The sequence below is a fragment of the Nyctereutes procyonoides genome, unplaced genomic scaffold (genome assembly GCF_905146905.1).
Source record: "Nyctereutes procyonoides isolate TBG_1078 unplaced genomic scaffold, NYPRO_anot_genome, whole genome shotgun sequence".
In the NCBI taxonomy this organism is placed as follows: domain Eukaryota; kingdom Metazoa; phylum Chordata; class Mammalia; order Carnivora; family Canidae; genus Nyctereutes; species Nyctereutes procyonoides.
In genome coordinates, this window is record NW_026575040.1 from 2,504,983 (window position 1) to 2,527,185 (window position 22,203).

At 53.3% G+C, this 22,203-nt stretch overlaps 2 protein-coding genes across 6 annotated transcripts; one reads left to right on the top strand and one right to left on the bottom strand.

Moving 5' to 3' along the window:
• Nucleotides 1-2,488: 2,488 nt before the first annotated feature.
• On the top strand, nt 2,489-8,182 carry FAM219B (family with sequence similarity 219 member B). Of its 5 annotated transcripts, none has more exons than XR_008663734.1 (6): nt 2,489-2,725; nt 2,837-2,924; nt 3,573-3,650; nt 4,066-4,354; nt 5,522-5,696; nt 5,776-8,182. XR_008663734.1 is itself a non-coding variant. In XM_055319857.1 (5 exons), exons 1-5 carry the CDS (start codon nt 2,533-2,535, stop codon nt 5,780-5,782), a joined length of 525 nt encoding a protein of 174 aa, XP_055175832.1. In that variant the 5' UTR covers nt 2,489-2,532; the 3' UTR covers nt 5,783-8,182. The 5 variants fall into 5 exon arrangements, 2 of the variants coding, with proteins under 2 accessions (XP_055175832.1, XP_055175831.1); XR_008663736.1 differs by having other exon boundaries at nt 5,522-5,686; XR_008663735.1 differs by lacking the exon at nt 5,522-5,696.
• A 1,022-nt stretch (nt 8,183-9,204) lies between these two features.
• MPI (mannose phosphate isomerase) lies at nt 9,205-16,986 on the bottom strand. The gene is made up of 8 exons (XM_055319855.1): nt 16,923-16,986; nt 16,343-16,470; nt 15,278-15,478; nt 14,453-14,594; nt 13,730-13,912; nt 11,366-11,539; nt 10,220-10,422; nt 9,205-9,886 (listed from the first exon to the last, which is right to left on the bottom strand). The coding sequence occupies exons 1-8, from the start codon at nt 16,936-16,938 to the stop codon at nt 9,668-9,670; spliced, it is 1,266 nt and encodes a 421-aa protein (XP_055175830.1). The 5' UTR covers nt 16,939-16,986; the 3' UTR covers nt 9,205-9,667.
• Nucleotides 16,987-22,203: the final 5,217 nt, after the last annotated feature.

The window sequence follows — 22,203 nt, forward strand, 5'->3', positions numbered from 1 at the left end:
AGGTCTTTCCCTTTGAAGCCTAGCCTAGGGTGCTGGCTGACCGATGCCCCTCTCTGGCAAAGAGGGAGGGTGGAGGTAGGTGACACCTCTCAGAAGGACCTCTGGGGGGGCCCCCCCAGATGGCTCAGCAGTTTAGTGCCGCCTTTGGCCCAGGGCGTGATCCTGGAGACTGGGGATCGAGTCCCACATCTGGCTCCCTGCATGGAGCCTGCTTCTCCCTCTGCCCGTGTCTCTGCCTCTGTGTGTGTCCCATGAATGAATGAATAAATAAATTTTTAAAGTCCTACAGATAGATGGCCAATAAGCACATGAAAAGGTGCTCAAAATCATTAATCAGGGACATGTAAATCAAAACCAGTGAGATTCCATCTTAGCCTGTTACAATGTCTAGTCTCAAAAAGACAAATAACTGTTGGCAAGGATGTGGAGAAAAGAACCCTGTGCTGTTGATGGAAATCTAAACTGGTACAGCCATTATGAAAAACAGTATAGTTTTCCTCAAAAAACTTAAAAATAGGACTCCAGTATGATCCAGCAATTCCACTTCTGGGTGTTTATCCAAAGATGATGAAAACACTAATATGAAAAGATATATGCACCACTCTCCATGTTCACTGCACCATTATTTACAATAGCAAGATATGGAAACGACTTAGGTGTCCATCGATGGATGAATGGATATTATATATATATATTTTATGGTATATATATGTGTGTATATATATATACTTTTATATACCATAAGATACTTTACCATAAAAAGAATGAAATCTTGCCATTTGCAACAACATGGATGGAGCCTGAAAGCATTATGCTAAATGAAATAAGTCCGGCAGAGAAAGACAAATACTGTACAATCTCACTTACATGCGGAATCCCCAAAATAAGAAATGGGTTCCTGGCTGGCTTAGTCAGTGAAGCATGTGACTCTTGATCTCAGGGGTCCTAAATTTGAGCCTCACGCGGGTATAGAGATTACTTCAATTAAAACAAAAACACCAAGCTCATAGATAACATGACAGCCTGGTGGTTGCTGGGGTGTGGCAAATAGGTGAAAGGGATCAAAACAAGTTGCAAAATAAACAAGGCAGTCTGGCCCTGGGGAGTATAAAGCCAAGCACAGGAATAAACACCATGTTCCTAGAACAGTGTAAGTTTTGTAAGGTTACTTTTTTTTTAAGATTTTATTTTTAAGTAATATCTCTGCACCCACCCAGGGGCTTAAATTTACAACCCCAAGGGGAATGTTTTGATCTTGTTTTACCCTCTGAGTCAAGTGTCCCCATAAAGGTTCCGTGGGTGACTCAGTGGTTGAGGGTCTGCCTTTGGCTCAGGTCATGATCCTGGGGTCGTGGGATTGAGTCCCGCATTGGGCTCTCCGTGCACAGAGCCTGCTTCTCCCTCTGCCTGTCTCTGCCTCTGTGTCTCTCATGAATAAATAAAATCTTAAAGTGTCCCCATAAGATTACATATCTTGAGTTCTTACATGTGAGGTGCCATTCGGAGAACTTTACAATTTAACCTCACAAGATAGGTACTGCTATCCTCGTTTCACTGCTGAAGAAATGGAGAAATGAGTAAGCCAGTTATTGGCAGGTCACATAATCTGGGTTCAGGGGTCATGTTCAATCACATAGCAATTAGCTGATATTCTGCAAGTTCCTGGAGATTTTGTGACATCATGTGAGTTCTGATCATGTTTTCTTTGGCCCTTGGGGAAGTTCCCATCAGTCTAACAGGCAGCATAGCCAGGAGAAAAACATTCCAGGGAGCTGGATTCAAATCCCAAGTTTACCACTCAACTGCTGAATCTGACCAAGTCTAAATCTCCTTTGCATGATAGGAATAACAACTGGTCACGTTGGGAAGTCAAGAGAACTCGAGCCATGTGGGGGCGCCTGGGTGCCTTAGCCCGCGAAGGGGTGAAGTCTTGGTTTTCAGTGCAGGTCTTGATGTCAGGGTCCCGAGTTCAAGGTCCTGGATGCTGTTTCCGAATGTGCAATACGGGGGTGGGGGCGCCGAGGCGCGCGGCCGGGCGGGTCAGGACACGGCCTCGGGGTCCGGGATGGAGCCCGGCTGCCGGCTCCGCCGCGAGTCTGGCCGCGGAGCGCGCTCGCCCTCTTTCAAATAACTTTTTCAAAGGCTGGAATCTACGAAAATAAACATTCCTCTGTGCGTGATGATTCAAATGCTCGTCTTAAATTACTTTTTCCGAATGTGCCTGAGGCACACAGTCCTGCTCCAGTGTCGGCCCCGGGGACCAGGACGGCGTCGCTGCGGCGGCCTCCGCGGGCGGCTCCTCGCGGGCCCGCAGCGCCCTCACCCGGCCTCCACCTCAGCTCCCGCCGCTCTCCGCGGCCCGCCCGCCCCGGCCTCCATGTCGCCGCGCGCCCCCTGGCCGCGAGCGGCCGCCCCGAGCGCGCCGCCGGAAGGCTGGGGCCGGGTCCGCGCCTGCGCGCCACCGCCCTTCTCGGGAGGGCCGCCTCCACCTCCGTGCGGGCGCGGGCTCGGCGGCGGCGCGCAGGGCCCAGCATGGCGAGCGCGGGCCGCAGCGGCCCGGGACCTCGGCCCGGCGGGACCGCGGGGGGCGCGGCGGGAGCCCCGGGGCCGCCCTCCGGCCGAAGCGGCGGCGGGGGTGCCCGGGCGGCGGAGCGGCCCCCGGCGGCTGTGGAGAAGAGGGGGCCGTACACGGTGACGCGCGCGCCTTCCCTTCCGGCCAGGCTGCGTGAGTGCGGCCGGGCGAGGGCGCGGGGCGCGGGCGACGGGCGGCGAGGGCGCGGGGGCGCGGGGGCTCCGGCGCGGGAGGACCGGCTGACCCGCGCCCTCCGCCTTGCAGAGAAGCCCCGGGACCTGGCCAAGGCGGTTCTGCGGACGAAAGCCGTGCTGGGGCCGCCGCCGCACCGCCCCGACTCCTCCGCGAAAAGGTCTCGGCGGGCGCCCCTCCTGCGCGGCGGCGTCCGGGGAGGCCCCGGCGCTCGGCCCGAGGCCCAGCCAGCGAGCCGCCTGGCGCCAGCCCGTCGCTTCGCTGTTTTAAGTTTCTCCCCCTTTCGGGCCGTGACGGCGTCACGCGAGGGCCGGGGGGCCGCGGGGGTCGGCGGCGGGCGCGGAGGCCGGGCCGGGAGGGGGAGGGGGAGGGGACGGGGAGGGGGAGGGGGAGGGGAAGCGCCGGAACGGCCGGGCCGGGCTCCCTCGCCTTTTCCGCAGGGGCTGAGCTCCGAGGCCGGGCAGGAGCCGAGCCGGCGCCTCTTCCCCGTAAGCTAAGACCCGAGAGGCGTGAAGAGGAGACTCGGCCTCGGACTTGCAGCCTCCCCGCCCTCCGGCTGAAGGCCGGCGAAGTGGGGAGTTTTCCCGCTTCTGGAAGCAGCAGGCCTTTCCTCCGGAGCCGCAGCGAAGCGCCTGTCCGGAGCGGCTGTAGCCAGATGCGGGGCCGCGGGGCCGCGGGGTCGCGGGGCGGAGAGGCGGGACGGGAGCCCCGCAGCCCGTTCTCCTCCGTAAGGGCCGGCGCTCTGGCCCTCCGTCCCGGTGACCGGCGGTGCTTCATCTCTGCCTGCTCTCTTCCCATCTCCCCCCAGGTCGGTGAAGTTCAACAAGGGCTACACGGCCCTTAGTCAGAGTCCAGATGAAAACCTGGTGTCCCTCGACTCTGACAGGTGAGTGCCCCCCCCCGAGAAATGGCCCTTGGGGAGTGCAGTGGGTCCCACTGCAGATCTCGTCCAGGACCCTCCCTGCGTGTTCCAGAGCTGTCTTCTAGAGAGCATCATCCCTTCCCAGGATAGCCTGGTTAGAGGACTCAGGTGATCATGCTGCTCTTCCGTTTGGAGCACTAACTGCGAGTGGGGGAATCATCCTTCCTCCTTAGGTATTCGCTGTCGGCCACAGTGTCCCCCGCCCCCGCTGGAGCCAACAGAAAGAGCCAGTGGTACTTCTGGTTCTGGGCTTGAGTTCTGTGACCTGTGGTGTTCGTATCTCAAGTCCTCCGGACCCCCTTGCATGCTCTCTACCTGGCCTTTGCAGCTGTGCTCCAGAGGCATCCCCCCTGAACTGACTGTTTTCCTCTTCTCCTAGTGATGGGGAGCTGGAATCCAGATACTCCTCCGGGTATTCCTCTGCAGAGGCAAGTCCAGAGCGCCTTTCTGCACGGGGCCAGGCTGCAGGCAGCGTCACCGCCACTGCTAAATGCTTGTCTTGTGCCTGCTGTATACACGGCACTATGCCAGACTTCCGGTCTGTTCTCCAATCTTCTACTCTGCCCTACTCCCCCAACAGAGGTATAGGTGTCTGAGGAAAGCTGTTGAAAATCCAGAAGACCATAGACCCTTAGGGCTGTAAGGACCTCACAAGTCTTCTAGCCCAGGTGACCACTTAGGAAAGGAGTCCTCTTGATAAATCCCACCTAAGTGTTTACCAGCCTCTGCTTGCTTGAATGCTTCTTGCAACTGAGTACTCACTCCCTCCAAGAAGCCTTGCTGCCTGCCCTCCCTCTAACATGCGCGCACACACTCCTTAGGTAGCTCTTAGAGAAGTTTTCCTTATTATTTGAAATGTCTCTTGCAGGATGGACTCAGTTGTCCTAGGCCTGCCCTCCGGTGTCTCGCAGTAATTCTAGTGTCACTTCCTCTAATTGCCTTTTATCTGAGATCAGCATTCCTGTCCCTCCCCTGGCCATCCTCCACCAGTCTTGTTTTCTTCCAGTCAGTCCAGACAACTTGTGTTCCTTCAGTTGTTCCATCAATGGGAACTCCCGATTGAGCTACCAGTAGGATGGCCTTCTGGACATGTTTCCAGAGTGATGCTCCCAGACAGAGACACAGGGGTGTAAAGTTCTGGCATGTGCAGCTTACCACCTTAGAGGCCAGGTGTTGGAGACATGACTGGACTGTACGCCACCCTTATTATTTTTTCCTTGTTCAGAAAACCCTTGGCCAACCCCCTGAGTTTCTGCCAAAGAAAATAGAAGTAGTTTGTAAATCTTCTCCTTCTTGAATATCTGGGTGCCTAAGATTGTTAAAACTGGGAAAAGAAAAATTAGCCAAGAGCCAGAGAAAGTCCTGCATTGTTCCCAGTCTCCCTCTCCTTCTGCTCAGTGGAACTGGTAAATCTAGGTTGACAGGTTCCACTTTGCAGGGAACAGGCTCTGCTGGCATAAAGGTGCTCCATGTTTAACCAGCAGTGCAGACAAGGCCGCTCCCCATCCTGTTCCTATGTAACTCCTATTCTACCCCATTGTCCTGGTTTCATTGTCCCATATTCTTCAGCCTTTGTAGGGACCAGTTTAGGTTCCCAGTGGGAACAGTCAGGCCCTTGACTTTCAAACAGAATCTGGAATCTGATATTTACATCAGATGTCTAAGGATTCTTTAGTGAGAACAGCTTGCCTGGGGGTTAGTGATAGTGCAGCCTGGAGAGTACTGGCTTAGGCTGCTTGGGGCCTTTTTTTTTTTTTTTTTTTTTTTTATTGGAAACACAGGCAGAGGGAGAAGCAGGCTCCCCGTGGGGAGCCTGATGCAGGACTCAATCCCAGGACCCTGGGATTATGCCCTGAACCAAAGACAGATGCTCAACCACTGAGCCACCCAGGTGCCCCTGCTTGGGGCCTTTCCCTGCTGGGTGAGGCACAGGCACTTCCTCTTGTAGTCCAGTGATGCATGGAGTTGGCCTGAGGGTGGAGCATGGAGAGGAAGCTCTGGTAAGCGAAGGTAGGTAGGTCTGCCTTTTGGGCAGCAGTTGTTTCTGCTTTGCCTCCTGGCTTACAGTTCTCTCCTCTTTTGCCCTTAGCAAGTGAACCAGGATGTGAGCCGGCAGCTGCTTCAAGATGGGTATCACCTGGATGAGATTCCAGATGATGAGGACTTGGACCTCATTCCTCCCAAGCCTATGGCCTCTTCAACGTGCTCCTGCTGCTGGTGCTGTCCTGGGGACTCTTCCTCCTGTACTCTCCAGTAGACATAACCCCCTAAGGTGGGCTCTGCTCACCATGCCTGCAGAGCCCTGTGGACCCTTCTTAGTTCACAGAGTGCAGTGGGGACGGCCATCAGCCCCAGAATCACTGGAGGCACTGATCCTCTGGGAAGAAAGTCAATGACCTGCAGTTACGCCTTACCTGGTGCTTCTCAGCCAGAGGCCCCCATCTGGGCCATACGGTAATAGGCGGGACTCTGCAGTTTTCCTCTGGTATTAGAGCAGAGTTTGGAGAAACCACTTTAATAAGGGCAGGCACACAGCAATTCTGGTTCTGGTGGTGACAAGTTGGCTAAGGAAAACTTGCACATATCTTGACCTGTATTTGTTCCCCTCTGTGGAGGGAGAAAGCTTTCGTGGCCAGGCTATGCTGGACGGTGTTGTATGGAAGCAGAAAATAGCACTTTACGGCTTCTAGCTGGGGGTCTTTGAAAAAGAACTGAACTATTTGGGACCAGCTTAAGAAATTCCATATGCTCCCTCTTCCTGGCTCCACGAGGGGACACTCAAGAAAGCATAAAGCAGGGCCCCTTGGCCTTCGTCCCCTTGCACCTGTTTGCCCATGGCAGGGAGTATGGCAGTTTGCTTGATCACACAGCAGGATCAGGGCTTCTAGTAATCCCTCCACCCAGTGGAGAAAAATTGCTCCACTATGCACATATTTTATTTATTTATCTTTCCTTGGTTACCATTCTTTGCCTTGGTCTTAGGTTATTCAACACCCAGCCTTTGAGTGTAAAGGTTGGGTGAAGGGACTGGAGCTCACCCCGAAGCCTGCAGGTTTGGGTCACCAGCAGAGGGAGCTGCAGGAAGCAGTTAGGTGCCTTCCTATTTAGCTTTTGGATCTTAACTAGCAAGGAGTGAGAATTGTACTGGCTCTGCTGTGTGGGCTTTGATGTGGACAGAGACTCACAGGCAGGATGGGCCCCGTGCCAGCTCCCAGGGCCCCTCCCTAAGGAGATAACCTGCCATTGCGGAGGGTGTCCCTTCACTCCAGCATGGGCCTCCCAAGTAAGCCTCTGGGGCAACCCAGCTCCGCCCTCAGTGTGAACATGGCTGAGACCAGCATAATCTCCCCAGTGGCCATGCCCCACCCCAGATGGTATCTCTCGCTATACCAGTCCTCTCTAGAATTGGTTTCTTTTTTTGGGGGGAGGGGGGATCTCACCCAGAGCCATGCTGAGGACTGTGAGAGCGGACATGGTTCCCAGCCAAAGGGGCATGAGGATTGGGGGGTGGGCCCTACATGGGAAGTGCCTGGTCTGGTGCTTTATTTGATGTCCCATGGCCTCCAGAGGTGTGAAGGATGACGTGAACTCTTGCTCTGCCACATGAGGTGACTGGAAGGCTGAGGTGGTCAGTTAAAAAGCCCTTGTCAGATAACTAGGATGATCTATCTGCACTTGACAGGCATCTATCTTGGTGCTTCTGTCAAATGCTAGGAAGTTAAGGATGTATGGTATCCAGGGGCTGTGGTTGACTTCTGATCCAGTAGCATCACAGCAGGAGGTAGATGGGACCGAGGCCACAGACACGGCAGGTCAGGGTCTGGGGACTAGGAGACCTAGATGGTTTCAGGGGTGGGACTGCAGCGCCACATGGGTGCTTCACATGCGGAACACTTTTTGTGCAGGCCTTTCTGGTTTCTGCATAGGTACAGAAGTACATAGAGGGCACCACCCAGGGCAGTGTGAAGAGACTGGGGTGGTAGCAGGAAGCCCAGTGTGGTGGGGCTACATCTGTGGGGGGGGGGGGGGAGTGGTTAGGACAACGACCTGAGCACTTAGGTGGGTGAAGGTGGCAGCAGGACCCCAAGACCAAGGCCCTCCAGATGGTTTTACTCTAAGTCCACGCTATCTATTTGCCTGAGTCTGTTCCTGGAGAGGATGTTCTAGAAGTGGTTGGTTCTGTGCGGAAGTCATTACCTTTGTGGAGAAAGTTGGAGGCACCTGGCAGCTAGGCGGGGTAGAAATGGTCTGTTTGGGGCCGGAGGTTCCAGGCTAAATAAAATGTCACCAATAAAGGCACCAAGGTGCCTAGAGCCAAACTGCCTTAATTCAGAGCGCCAGGTATCCTGCAGGTGCCTGTCCTGGGGAGACCGGGGTGTATTCGCAGTTAACCTCCGAGAGAAGCAGGTGTGTGGTGTTTACAGAGGACGCTACGGAACTCTTGGCCTAGGCTTCCACAACTCTGAAAGTTTGTACGAATAAATACAGTCATGCTAGTTGGGCGGTCTCTGTTGCAGTAGGATTTGAAAGTAAGGCTTAGACCACAGCCCCCTGAATTATAAAATGAAGAGCCTAAGTAAGGCTTAGACCACAGCCCCCTGAATTATGAAATGAAGAGCCCCCCGCCCACCAGTGGCCATTCCTCCTGAGACCTGCCTCTTCCTGCAACTCCCAGTGGGCAGCGTTTCCAGGCTGGCGTCACTGGAGGCTGGCAGGCCTTTGCAGAGCACTTCTCTTTAGAGGACGGTCCATCTTGCAGACCCTTTCCTTTCCCAGGTTGGCTTTTGCTTTTAGCTGAAAAAAACTTAAGAGGCCACGAAACCCCAGAATAGGTTAGAACCATTCTGAAGGTGGTTCTCTAGATTTCCGTCGTATAGGGCGTCTGGTATGGGCAGCAGCCCAGAAAGATCCTTTTGTGCTGGTCTAAACCCTTACTCCACGGGAGTCTCCAACTCGTATGTGGTGACAGGACCTGACTAGTCAGTGGCAAAACAGACAGTGGGGCTGCTCCTGCAGAGGCGCATGCACATCTAGAAGGTAGTAGGCACAGCGCGAATAGACGTCCTATATGTTTTCTGCCGGTTTAGGAAAAGTAGCTAGGTTTCTCTTCCCAACACAGATTGGGTCATCCTGTCCCCAAATCCCTGTTTGTATGATGACTGAATGTGTCCTAAAGTGGCTGACAAATTTCTCTGGAAAGGCCAGTCAATACTTTAGGCCTCATAGTCTGATCATCTCTTTTTGCCACTGGAACCTGAAAGCAGCTGGGCTCTGGCAGCCTGCTGGCCTTAGCGTGCTGACCCCTGCCCTAAGGCCAAGTGGAAGCACTGGAGAGAGAATCTTGCACTATCTTTAGATCCACCTTCCACATCTTCAGATCCCTTCCCAGATGTTCCTATAAAAGGGTTCCATACATACCCACCTCAGGGAGCTGTTGGGGCAGGAATTAAAGCAAAAACTGGACACCCAGGAAGGGCCCCATCAGCCCACTTCAGAGACTGGCATGCGGACAGCGGACTGCTCTGCCTCCGAGCCTCAACACAAGTGATCTTTAATTGCCTTGACAGAGCCAGAGGGTGACAACATTAAGCCACAGGCCTATTCTGCCCTCCTTCACAGCTGAGGAAATGGGCAGTCCCAGGGCCGGAAACCTGTTCTTAAATTAATGACCCTCTTGCTGTGACTGACGCTGAGCTAATCCTAGATGTTACCAGCCTGCCTAATGCTGTAGGCTGGAACAGAGCTGCCGCCTCCGCCCTGAGCAGGGCCTGGCTCCGGTACGGTGAGAAGACCAGGGGAGTGTCTGGTCTTTGTCCCCATTAGGGTCCTCCTCCCGGGAGAGAGATGGTTTGTCCTAGGCTTGCTCAGGAGTCCCTATCTTGGGGCTCACTACTCTACCCCTGCTCTTCAGGGTATGCCCAGCTCCAGAGCAGGGAAGGGGTTGGAGCTGGGCCTGAGGAGAGCCAGGAAGGCTATGGCCTCTACAGCAGGCAGCAGGCACGGAACAGCAGTAGATCACCGGGCATGGCGAGCTTCAGGGAGACCCCCTCGTTGGCCCCAATGAAGAGCACCCCACCACGCTGCAGAGGAATTGGGGTCTGGGCTGTAGGAGTGCTGGCTGTCACTCTCCCCTGTACAACCAGGAGGATGCTGGCGGAGTCCACTGCCAAGACCTTGTATTCGGCGACGGAGCCAGGGACCTGGGCAGAAAGAACAGGACGATGTGGCTGGTGGTCTCTTCCCGGCAGCTCCCAGCGGGCGCAGGACAGCCTCAAGGGCAGCAAGAAGAAGAGCTCTTCTCCCCCACTGCTCAGGCTCTTGTCAGCGTGCAGGCCCTGTCTGGTCCCTGGTACAAAGGGAATGGGCAGGGCCCTTGGCTGTGTCCTGTCATCCTCATCCCTGCCCCCCACTGGCCTCCTCCAAGTGCGCTTAAAAGGAAACCCAGCTCCCGGTGTACTCTACATTGTGGCCCTTGCCAGGCTTTTTCAAGCCATACAAGACCCCACCACAGCCACTGCCACCACCCCACTCACCTGCATTTTCATGACTGTGAAGTCCGGCACAGGGGGGTCATAGATAGAGAGATAGGGGTCTTCCTGACTCTGTGCTGGGAGAAAGAGCCTGTCCTTGCTGGGGGTATAGCTGAGCATTTCACACAGGGTTGGCACGTCAATGAACTTGGGTGTCAGGCCAGCACGAACAGTGTTATCCGAACACGCCATGCACTCCACACAGTCTGGGGACAGACAGTTGTAATGTACTAATAACCTGATGAAGGATGAAGGGCTGGTCTCCTAACCTGAGGGCTGTGAACCACCTGCAGAGTGTGGCAAAAAATGCATGAAATGCATAACCTGGGAGAATGGGCTAAGATATCAGATAACAAAAAACAGGTGGTTGGTTGCCCACTGTCATCAGGGGGAATGTCAGCCCCAGACTCCGTTCTACCACAGAATCCTGTCCATGAGGATACACAGCCAGTAATCCAGATGTGACACCTTTCTGTGGCAACTTGTTTTCATGTAAAAATCTCTAGGTGGGGAAGACAGACATGCAAAGATAGTGATGCAGGGGAGAGAACAGCCTTGATCCCAGGTAGCCTGGGTTCACATTGTTCCCACACATGCAGACAGGGCTTGGCATGAGACTACCGTGACCTCACAAGGACCGTGTGAAGGTTCAAACTGTCCAACGCTAAGCTGGCATTCTGCACCCTACTGGCCACTACCCTGCCCGACCCTAGGCCAGAGCTGGATGGGACCTTAAAGATCTTCCTCTGACCACCTTTTATCTAGATGATGAAGCAAAGCTTGGTAGTGGGGATCACTGCTAAAATGGGGCTCACCTTGGGGCACCTGGCTGCCACAGTCCGTGGAGTATGTAACTCTTGATCTCCACATTTTGAGTTCAAGTCTCACTTTGGGTACAGACATTACTTAAAAATAAAATCTTAAAAAAAAAACAAAACAATAACAAACAGGGACACCTGGGTGGCTCAGTGGTTGAGCGTCTGTCTGCCTTTGGCTCAGGGCATGACCTCAGGGTCCTGGCATCAGGCTCCCTGCAAGGAGCCTGCTTCTCCCTCTACCTATGTCTCTGCCTCTCTGTGTCTCTTATGAATAAATAAATAAAATCTACAAAAACAAAAACACCCCAAAAAAACGACAAATATGGCTCACCTCCTTTCAGGTAGGCATGGGGCACATTAGCCTCCAAGAACATGGCCTCTCCCGGCTTCAGGGTAAGCAGGTTCAGGAAGTAGATGGCAAAGCATCCTATATCACCTGGATACTGCTGGTGCAGCTGCAGTAAGAGCTCCCCATAGATGTCCTCCATGTTGTTCCCAGCAGCCACTGAGGGTCACAGAGCACGTGAGGCCACTTAGGAACACTCAGTGGTGTTCACAACTCCACCTTGGCCAGCGAGTCCTGGGGAAGTCCCTGCCCACAGGAATCCAGACACTGGTGGGTATGTTCTCCTAGCCACGTCCCCACCCTTTGGGGGCCAGCCTTCCTTGATCTTCCAACCCACACAGATGCCATTTTCTCCATTGGGACTGTCTATATGCCCAGCAATACCCCAGCCACCAAAAGGGCTAAAGTTTGGGGCCAGATAATCCTTTGTTACGGGGGCTGTCCTGTGTATGGTACAATGTTTAGCAGCACCCTTGGCCTCTACCCACAAGATAGCACTAGCACCCTCACCCATGTTTTGAGACAAAAAAATGTCTCTAGACAACTGCTGATGTCCCCTGGTTGAGAGCCACTGCTGTAGAAGCTCAACTATTCTAGGTGATAACCCAAGAGTTCCATGTGAGGTGACCTGCTGTCCCTGATAGCCCAGGCCTTTCCCTTTCTTAGCACTGAAGGTACTGTGTCTCAGAAAGTCACTAAGTCCCAGACAAACCAAGATGGTTGGTCACCCCAGATGACAAGAGACAGAATGTGCCAAAACTGTGTCCTGAGACGGACCAAGGGAGGGTGAGCTCAGCCTGGGCTGGAGTAGTGAGGGAAGGCTTGGAAGTTAGGGGAGGGGAAGGTGTGAGCTGAACCCTCTTGAGTGTGCAGAGAATGGGGGAAAGGCAGAGTAAGGAAAAGCTGGATGTGTCGGTGCCAAAGTGAAGAAACCAGCTGGTCTGTCTGGATTGAAGGGTGGTTCTGGGTCTTCACACGAAGACGCGCACACCCGCTCTGTGCTAAGCACTGGGAACACACAAAGGTCAAGGAGACAGGTCTCTGGCCTGCAGAAAACCCCAGTTTTCACAAGTGTGTATATGATGACAGACTCACAGGTGCTGAAGGCTATACCTCACATAGGAACAGGGAGCCCCCAGGAGAGTAATCCGTTCTGCTGGGAGTACAAGAAGCCCTCAAGTGGAGGCATGCAAGCAGAGACAAGAGCAAACACCAAACCAAAAAAACCACAAAGTGGGCGGCCCGGGTGGCTCAGTGGTTTAACGCCACCTTTGGCCCAGGGTGTGATCCTGGAGTCCTGGGATCGAGTCCCACGTCAGGCTCCCTGTATGGAGCCTGCTTCTCCCCCTGCTTGTGTTTCGGCCTCTCTCTCTCAGTGTTTCTCTCATTAATAAATAAATAAAATCTTTAAAAAATAAAAAACAAAAACCACAAAGAAAACATAGGATCAGGGGCTTCTGGGTGGCTCAGGTCATGATCTCAGTCCTGGGATGAGCCTCATGTTGGGCTCCCTGCTCAGCGGGGGGTCTGTTTCTCCTTCTCCCTCTGCCCCTCCCCCACACTCTGCTCTATCACACTGTGCTCTCAAATAAATCTTTATTAAAAAAAAAACAAAAAAACAAAACCCACATAGGATATGCTTGGGTAAAACAGTTCTCTGTGGCTCAGAGGTAGCAGGAAAATGTGTAGAGAGAGAACCAGAAGAGCTCTGGGGTCTCCTAGAGAAGGGGCTGGGGTTTCATCATGTGTGCCACATAAGCTCCTAGCTGGAGTCCGCTCTATCTTGTACACTACTTGTATTGACTCCCCAACCCAAATGTGACAACCACACCCATCACAGTCATTTCCTGAACTCTCCTTAGTTAGCACAAGGTTGGGCACAGAGCAAGTATTTAAGGAAACGTGTGTGTGTGTGTGTGTGTGTGTGTGTGTGTATAGATTAACCAAAAAAAAAAAAAAAAAAGAAAGATCTACTCACTGAAAGCTCTGGGCTTCCGGCCTTTGGAGAAGGGATGAGGATTCCCCTGTCCCCTTCCTGCTCTCTAGGCCCAAAGTACAAATCCATCCATGGGGAGCAACTGTTGGGCTGGGGAGGTCTCAGGATGCCTAGGGGGAAGATCTAATAGTTTTCCAAGCCCTCTCCAGTCAGCTAGAGAAAAGAGCCGGTGAGGAAGCAGCACTCAACCTAGCGCCCTGCTCCACAAAGACAAAAATATTCTCAGTTGCTAATAGAACATCTAAGTCATCTAAGGTCCATTTTAGTGTTCCAGGAGAGCAGAAGGGTTGAGAACTTGGACTAGCGTCCAGGGCAAGGCAGGAGGGTTCTGCACCCAGGCCTCCAACACCCACCTTGCTGGGAGATCCGCTTCACCAGCAGGTTGAGCTGCTCCACCACCACCTTCTTCTCGCTCTTCATCAGGTGGGAGAAACAGCTCTGCAGAGCAGACGCCATAGACCGGGAGTCACCACCCATGCTCTGCTTCAGCTGTGTTGCCGCCTTATCTCCAATCAGAAACTGGAACTCAGGCACCTCTGCAGGAAAGCCCGGACAGTGACCACTTCAGGAATGGCAAGAGGGAACCCGCAGAAGTGGGAACTTAGAGGAGGCCCCCTATCCCATCCCTAACCAAGGAGCCAGGCAACGCAAAGCAAGCTCTGGCCAACTGCTCACCACCGGCCTCAGCAACCACACCTGAACCCGGCCCCACAGGGCCACCCCGGCGGCTTCAAGAATTCATCGGACTGGGCCACCTGGGTGGCTCAGTCAGTTAAGCGTATGCCTTCGGCTCACTCAGGTCTTGATCCCAGGGTCCGGGGATTGAGCCCCGTGTCCGCTGGGCTCCCTGCATAGCAGGGAGTCTGCTTCTCCCTCTCTCCCTCCCCCTGCTTGTGCTCTCTCTCTCATATAAAATCTAAAAAAAACAAAAACAAAAAAAGAATTCATTGGGCCAACCAGCCCTCAGCTCCCGTCACACCCAGCCTCTGTTCTCTGCCCCAGTCCCCGCTCTGCCCTGGGGCAGCCCATGCATCCTGGCCCTACATGTATGCTCTTAGCATTCTGCTCAACCTTACTTGTCAGGAACGTCAAAATTTCCTCAACTGGACGGAAACCACATAAACCCTGGAAGGAGGTGAGGGCAACGGCCATCTCTGGCTTATGGTTGGCATCTGGGTAGTGCTCTGGGGCCTGGAGGTGCAGCTTCTCTGCCAGCTCCTGGGGGGTGGCCAGAGGGACACGAGGACAGTCAGGGTGCATCATCACCTAGCAGGAACCAGCCCCACTCACCAGACAGCAGTGGCTTCATGCTTTTGGCAATGAGCCCACTCAGGGCAGAGTGCAGAAACTCAGGGTTCAGCCAACCCAGGGAGGAACATGGGCCAAATCTGGGGGAGATTTTAAGAGGCCTGGACTGTGAATCAGGAAACCCAAACACCAAGCCACGCGTTGGATACTAACAAGGTGTGTGACTTTGGCTCAATCCTTGTCTTCTCTGGGTCTTATTCTGCCCTCTAGAAATGAGACGTTTGGACAGACAAATGCCTAGGAGCCGAGGCAACAGCTAGGGCACCTGCCTTGCCCTGGAAGGTGAACTCTCCCAGAGAGCCAGCGGGACAAACAGCACAAGTGAGTAGACCTGGGCTGGATGAGGGGAACCCAGGGAAGAGCACAGAGAAGCTCCCCTGGCACAGGCTGGTCAGCTGCCCACTGAACCTTTGCTGCCAGCCTGTGTCACCAGTATCTAGCCTTCCAGAGCCAAATTGGGAGGCGTCAGGCCTAGATTTAGCTTTGGGCCGGAGGGTGGCGTGGGTGGAGTAAAAGCAGCAATAAAAGCAGTGGGAGGGCCTTGATGAGTTCTTCAGTATCCTGAGCTCTGCACCCCAACTCTGATCCTGTACCTTGTTAGGGTGTGCCTGGATGGACAGGGCCGTTTCAACCGAGAGCACCTTGAAGAGGAAGGGCAGCTTGCCATGGAACATGTCCTTGACCTTCGAGCCCAAGCAGTCCTGATTCTCGGCGATCCACTGGCCTAGTGTCTTCTGTGAGATGCGATCGTCAAGGATCTTGGCATCTCCCCGGGGGTGGGATCCCATCCACAACTGGAAAAACAGTAAACTTGGGAGGGAAAGAGGAAGAATCTGGCACCACCAACCTGAATCTTGAGATGGGCGTCCCAGGCCTGGGCGTAGATGCTCGTGCCATCACAGACATACAGGAAGACAACGGACCCCAGAACACCAGTAGTCTGGAGACCCCGTTCAGGCTCTGCCTCCAGCCAGCTATGGAGGCCTGGGCTAGTTACTTCTGGTCACTCGGTCTGGATTTTCTCATCTGTCCAGTGAGGAGAAAGATGCCTGCCCTGTCAAGGTCACTAAAAAGGTCTCTCACATGGCTCTGAAAAGGCTTAACATTCATTTATTCCAACCTCCAAAGTAGATGCCTTGCTGTGCTTTGGGTTTATGTCACCTCATGGCAGAAAAAAAAAAATGCATATTGTAGGCTATTAAAACGTAAAAGCTAGTCAAAGTAAAATTTTCAGTTGTCAAAGAGGACTGAATTAAAATTCAGTAAGTGCTGAGAGGTTTTTTTTTTTTTTTTTTTTTTTCAGAGAGAGAGGCAGAGACCCAGGCAGAGGGAGAAGCAGGCTCCACGCAGGGAGCCCGATGCAGAACTCGATCCTGGGACTCCCGGGTCACGCCCTGGGCCGAAGTTGGCACTAAACCGCCGAGCCAACAGGGATCCCCAAGTGCTGAGAGTTCTTAAGGGGTGAAATCCCAGCCTGTTATGCCCAAGCCTCTCTCCTCCCGGCGCCACCACCTGGGATCATCACCTGCCAGGGTCCCGGGGGCCAAGGCCTCCTCCCTCTGCGGCCGCCCCGGCTGATCCACGGGACTGGCCCGGGCCCTCCGAGTGGAGGAACCCCTGGTCCCACCTGCCGGTAAAGGGAACAGGCCGGGGCTCACCTCCGCGTACGGCTTGTCCTCGGAGATCGCGGCCCCGGGGTCGCTGCTGGCCAGCAGCTGGGCCACCTCGCTGCTGGAGCCCATCTTCCCCCAGGCGTAGTGCTGCACCGCGCAGGAAAGTGGGAACACTGGGGGGCGGAGGCGGCGGGTCAGCTTCCGCTCCGCTCCGAGGCCTGGCCCCGCAGCCCCGGGGAACCCGCACACGGGCTGCGGCTTCCGTCACGGGGGGGGGGGGCCGCAGACGGTGGGTGCAGGCCCTCCGCCGCAGGCCTCGACGTTCCCATCTGTAAAGCGGCCAGGAGGGCTCTTCCGCCGACGCGAGGCAAGGAGTTGCGGGGGGGCATGGACAGGGAGCAGGAGGAGCCCACTAGACGGCACCCCGCGTCCGAGTCCACGCGCGCTCCTCCCTCACGACCCTCCTGCGAGCGCTGCAGTAACGGCTCTGTCCCCGTCGCGCCCGGAGCCCACCCATCTACACGCGGGGCTGCAAGCCCGGATCCCACCTGGCAGGCACACCGGGTCCGGAGGGGCCCCGCGCGCCCCCGCCCCGCGCGCCCCCGCCCCGCGGCGGACAGCCCACCTCGCGGAGCCGCCATCCTCGCGCTGCCCGCCCGGCCCGGGCACGTCGGCCCTTCCCGGCAGCCCCCGCGGCCCCCTCTGTTCCCAGAGCCTCACGGGAAATGTAGTTCCTCGAGCGCCTCCCCGGAGGCCCGTGGGCCTTGCTGCGGCCGCGCCCCGGACTCTGAACGCGTGCCCGCCCTCGAGCGGTCCCCGGGAGCTCGCGGAAGCCCGGAGACTGCCGCCCTGTCTCCTGCGTCTCGTATCCGCTCGTCCCTTCACCGGACGCAGATTGACTGAGCGCTGGCAAAATGCCACTGGCGAAAAAAAAAAATGCCACGGGCGGTTCCAAGGTCTGGCAGTGCATCCGAAAGGAAGGTGAAGATCCCTGGATAGCTTTGCCTTCATCGAGCTTACATCCTGGTGAAGAGAAGACGGGCAAATAAGCATAAAAATAAGTAGATCATATAAAATGTTGAAAGGTAAGTGTCACGAAAAGTTAAGCGGTGGGGGAGTGCGAATGGGAGGCAGTTTGCAGGATTTAAGATGTGTCAGTCTCAATGAGGAGGGGAGGCTTAGCACAGACTTGGAGGTGACCAGCAATGTTCCGGCCGAAGGAGCAGCTTGAGCAAAGACTCAGCGGTGGGAACTCGAGGATGGGCCTGCTGTATCCGGGAGTAAGTGGCACAGAGGCCAGTGTGGCTGGAGCAGAGTGAGCAGGTGTGTTTTGGGGTGGGGGTGCCCGCCAGGGGGGCAGAGGGGAAAGGCAGCGGGCCCAACTTTGCAAACTCTTGTGGGGACTTCAGGTTTTACCGAGTACCTCGGTCAGTAGCAAATTGCTGTAAGTAGGGGCTCACTGGTGCTTGATGATGACAGATGTCACATGCACCTTACCATCTGAGCTTCAGTTTCCTCCTCTATAAAATGGAAATAACAGGTATGTTAGAGAGTGACATGGGATGGGGCGCGATGCTCCTCTGATCCTCTCTGCTCTAAGTACTACAGACACAGACACACACACCCCATCCCTCCTCCAGGCGGAGCTGCCCACAGGGCACACACACAGAAGTCAGAGAGAATCTCGTGGAGCTCCGCATGCTGGAGGCTGGGCTGGGCCCTGTCTGTGGAATAATCTTGCTAATCCTCTGGAAATAGGATCTGACGTCTGGACTTCATTCAGCAGCCCAGGAGGAGGGCAGCCAGCCCTCCATTCCCTCAGGGAATGAGGGGCTACAGTCCTGACTCTGCTTCCCTTCCCGTCTCCCCAGGTCCCATGGTCTCTACCTCACACCCCGGGGGGAAAGGAGGGGTGCTGTTTTCTCTGTTTCTGCCTGGCTATGGACATCAACCTTCCCTGGAGGTCCCCTGGCTCAGATACATCAGCCTGCATTTCAAAGGAAGCTTCTAAGGAACAATAAAATGGAAAACACAAGAATCCTACAAACAGCACATCCCACATACCTCCTACCTTTTAATCTCTCTCCTTCTCCTCCTCTCCATCCCCCCCCCCCCCAGCCATATGAACCTTTTGGGAACAGAATGAGGGATTGGTGTAGGCACAGGGGCTTCTTGGAGCACCTCCCACCACCACTACCACTAAAGCCAGAGTTAGAGTCACTCCTTCATAGTATCTCTGTATAGGGAAGGAAGAACTTAGATCTTTGGGACACACCCCACCTCATGCCACCCTCCTTACACTCAGAAAAATAGTGTGTTTGGAGAGCCTAGAGCCTTTCATCCTTATCTCTTATCTATCTCTAGTGGAACTGATCACACTTTCCTAGTGATGACTAGGAAAGTCTTTTCCCTACTAGACTTTCCTAGTGATGACTAGGAAAGTCTTTTCCCTACTAGACTTTATATCTAATTCAGCTTCACATTCCTGCCAGTGCCCAGCTGAGAGCTCAAGCTATAACAGCAGTGAACATGTGTTGTTATGTGCTAAATACCATGCTAAGCCTTTTTCGAGAATTGTCTCACTTCATTCTCAAGACACCCTATGAGACAGGTAGTGCCTTTAGCCTCATTTTAGAGATGAGAAAGATGGGTCTTGGAGAGCTGAACTGGCCTAACAGCATAGAATTCCAAAGATGTTACACCTCCTCCCCCACTGAGTGAGTGAATGAGTAAATGATGTCTCTTTCACGGAGAAGGGGGCCGATCCCAGAGGTCTTTAGAGACAGATGAGTAGGCAAGCTCCACATTGGTGATAGCAAGTTCCATTCTTTCTTCACCAGTCCAGCATTGTACTAAGCCGGGCAGACAAGGAGGAAGCAGGCTAGCCTCATGTTGTGTGGACTGTTTTCCTTTCAGGCTGCAAACAGCAAAGATCTCTATGCTGCCCATGATGTGTGATATAATAATGGACTCCTGGCCAAAGTTCCTAGAACCTTTGTAAAGTCCTAAAAAATAAAAGTGCTAGGGGCAGGGGCAGCCGCGTGGCTCAGCGGTTTAGCACCGCCTTCACCCCAGGGCCGGATCCTGGGGACCTGGGATAGAGTCCTACATCGGGTTCCCTGCATGGAGCCTGCTTCTCCCTCTGACTGTGTCTCTGCCTCTCTCTCTCTCTCTCTCTCTCTCTCCCTCCCTCCCTCCCTCCCTGTGTGTGTCTGTCATGAATAAATAAATAAATAAAATCTTTAAAAAAAAAAAAGAAAAGTGCTAGGGGCATTTTTTGTTCCTATAATTGGCCTTTGACCCCAATTCCTGACATAGAACTTCTAAATCAGGGATCCCTGGGTGGCGCAGCGGTTTGGCACCTGCCTTTGGCTCAGGGCGGGATCCTGGAGACCCGGGATCCAATCCCATATCGGGCTCCCGGTGCATGGAGCCTGCTTCTCCCTCTGCCTGTGTCTCTGCCTCTCTCTCTCTCTGTGTGTGACTATCATAAATAAATAAATAAATAAAAATAAATAAATAAATAAATAAATAAAAATTAAAAAAAAAAGAACTTCTAAATCATTTATCCCTTGGAACTTCCTGGGTGACCAGAACATCTTCTGTCCTTTTTTTTTTTTAATTTGTTCATGAGAGACACACAGAGAAAGAGAGGCAGAGACACAGGCAGAGGGAGAAGCAGGCTCCATGCAGGGAGCCCGACGCAGGACTCGATCCCAGGACTCTGGGATCATGCCCTGAGCCGAAGGCAGATGCTCAACCGCTGAGCCACCCAGGCGTCCCACATCTTCTGTACTAATGAGGCAACTCTTAGTGGGTTCCTGGACAGCTTCAGGATGGAGGCTGGTCACCAGAAAGACCAAGCCATGATTCGGAGCTTGGGACCTTCAGCCCTACATCTCCCATCTCTGTCCTCCAGAGAGGGGAGAGACTAAGTTAACAATCAATCAAACGTGCCTACATGATGAAGCCTCCAGAAAAACAATCCCTGAACTGGGGCGCCTCAGTGGTATAGTCCGTTAAGTGTTTGACTCTTGGTTTTGGCTTAGGTTGTGATCCCAGAGATCAAGCCCTGTGTTGGGTTCCATGCTCAGTGTGGAGTCTATTTAAGAGTTAAGACTCTCTCTCCTTCTCCCTCTGCTCCGCCCCAATCCCTCAAATAGATGAATAAAAATCTTAAAAATATATATATCTGAACTAAAGTGTTTAGAGAGCTTCTGGGTGGGTAAACACATCCATATGCCAGAAGAGTGGCACACCCAGCTCCCTGGGGCAGAACTCCTGTGCTCAAAACCCAGACCTCGCCCTGTGTTATCTCTTCAACTGGCTATTCATCTGTATATCCTTTATCCTATCCTTTATTATATAATAAACCAGTAAATGTTCCCTGAATTCTGGAAGCCATTCTAGCAAATTATTGAACCTATGGAGGGGATCATGGGAACCCTGGTTTATAGAAGTACAGGTGACAGCCTGGGGCTTGAGATTGGCATCTGGAGTGGGAGCAACCTTGTGGGACTGAGTCCTTACTTAACCTGTGGGATCTGATGTTAACTCCGGATAGATAGTATCACAACTGCAATGAATGATACAGATCTAATGCCAGAGAATTGGTTAGTGTGTGTTTGTGGGGAAACCCATATGTCTGATGATAGAAGTGTTTTGTGCAAATAGTAAAGGAGAAACACGAGTTTTTCCTTACATTGCCCTCAGAGGAGTGGTTATGGGACATTAGGGGTAGATAGTTTCTAAGGGATTCCTTTGCATTCGCCCACTTGAGGAGATTTCCCTGAAGAAAAGTTGAACAGGACCTTATTAAAGGATAGTTGGAACTTAGGAAAGAGGAAGGTAAGAAAAGTGGATGAGGGAAACAATAAATACTTATTGCCTATCATGTGCTTGGTACTATGTTAGTGCCAGAACTACAACAGTGATCAAAACAGACCCTACTCCTGCCCTTGTGGAGCTTACTGTCTAGGTAGACAGAACACAAACAAATAACCGTCTAGACAAGTGTATACTTACAATCTGCAATACTTATTATTAAGCAAGACTACAGGGTAATGTAAGCATTTGTTATGGCGGAAGGAGGTGATCTAACCTACAGAGTGGAGAGGCCACTCCTGAAGATGGAGCTTGGATAAAAGGATAAGTAGGGGTTAACTAAAGTTGATGAGGGCATGGGCTAAGCACACACCAGGAAGAGGGAACTTCATGGGAAAGATCCCCCAGGCGGGAGGGAACAGGGAAGTTGAGAAACTGAAAAGCCAGTAGGAGGGACGGATAGGTGGGGGCAGATCCTACAGGACCTAGAGGCCATACAAGAATTCAGGCCTTCTTTTTTAAGATTATTTATTTATTCATGAGAGACACAGAGAGAGAGGCAGAGACACAGGCAGAGGGAGAAGCAGGCTCCATGGAGGGAGCCCGACGTGGGACTTGATTCCAAGCCTCCAGGATCACACCCTGGGCTGAAGGCAGTGCTAAACCGCTGGGCCACCCGGGCTACCCCGAATTCAGGCCTTTATGGAAAATAATTGGAAAATAATTGAAGGGCTTTACGCAGTAAGGTTTAAGATAATATAATATTATTTTATAATAATATTCTTATAACGATATTTTAAATAATATTATTTATAATAATATTTCATAATATTTTGTCCCTTTTAAAGCCATCTCTGGTTACAGCATAAACTGGTATAGGCCAATCCGCAGCCCTGTACCAGCCCAGAGGAAGTAATGACAGTGTGGCTGGATTGGGCGGCAGCAGATGCAAACAAAGCAGAAAGATACGAAGAAATAAGGGTAGTGGGGAGTAGCCGTGTCCCCCATGGCTATGGCTCAATGGCTGAAATCCCGCGTTCAACAACAAAGGCTTCGTGTCCAGATTCAGATCCCAGCTCGGG

Excerpts from the sequence above, each read along its gene's own strand:
- FAM219B (XM_055319856.1), top strand. The coding sequence starts at position 2,533 with ATGGCGAGCGCGGGCCGCAGCGGCCCGGGACCTCGGCCCGGCGGGACC. Across the intron at positions 2,726-2,836 it reads TTCCCTTCCGGCCAGGCTGC|AGAAGCCCCGGGACCTGGCC; the intron begins GTGAGTGCGGCC and ends TCCGCCTTGCAG. Across the intron at positions 2,925-3,572 it reads CCCGACTCCTCCGCGAAAAG|GTCGGTGAAGTTCAACAAGG; the intron begins GTCTCGGCGGGC and ends ATCTCCCCCCAG.
- MPI (XM_055319855.1), bottom strand. Across the intron at positions 10,423-11,365 it reads CCATGCCTACCTGAAAGGAG|ACTGTGTGGAGTGCATGGCG; the intron begins GTGAGCCATATT and ends GTCTGTCCCCAG. Across the intron at positions 9,887-10,219 it reads TCACAGTCATGAAAATGCAG|GTCCCTGGCTCCGTCGCCGA; the intron begins GTGAGTGGGGTG and ends CTTTCTGCCCAG.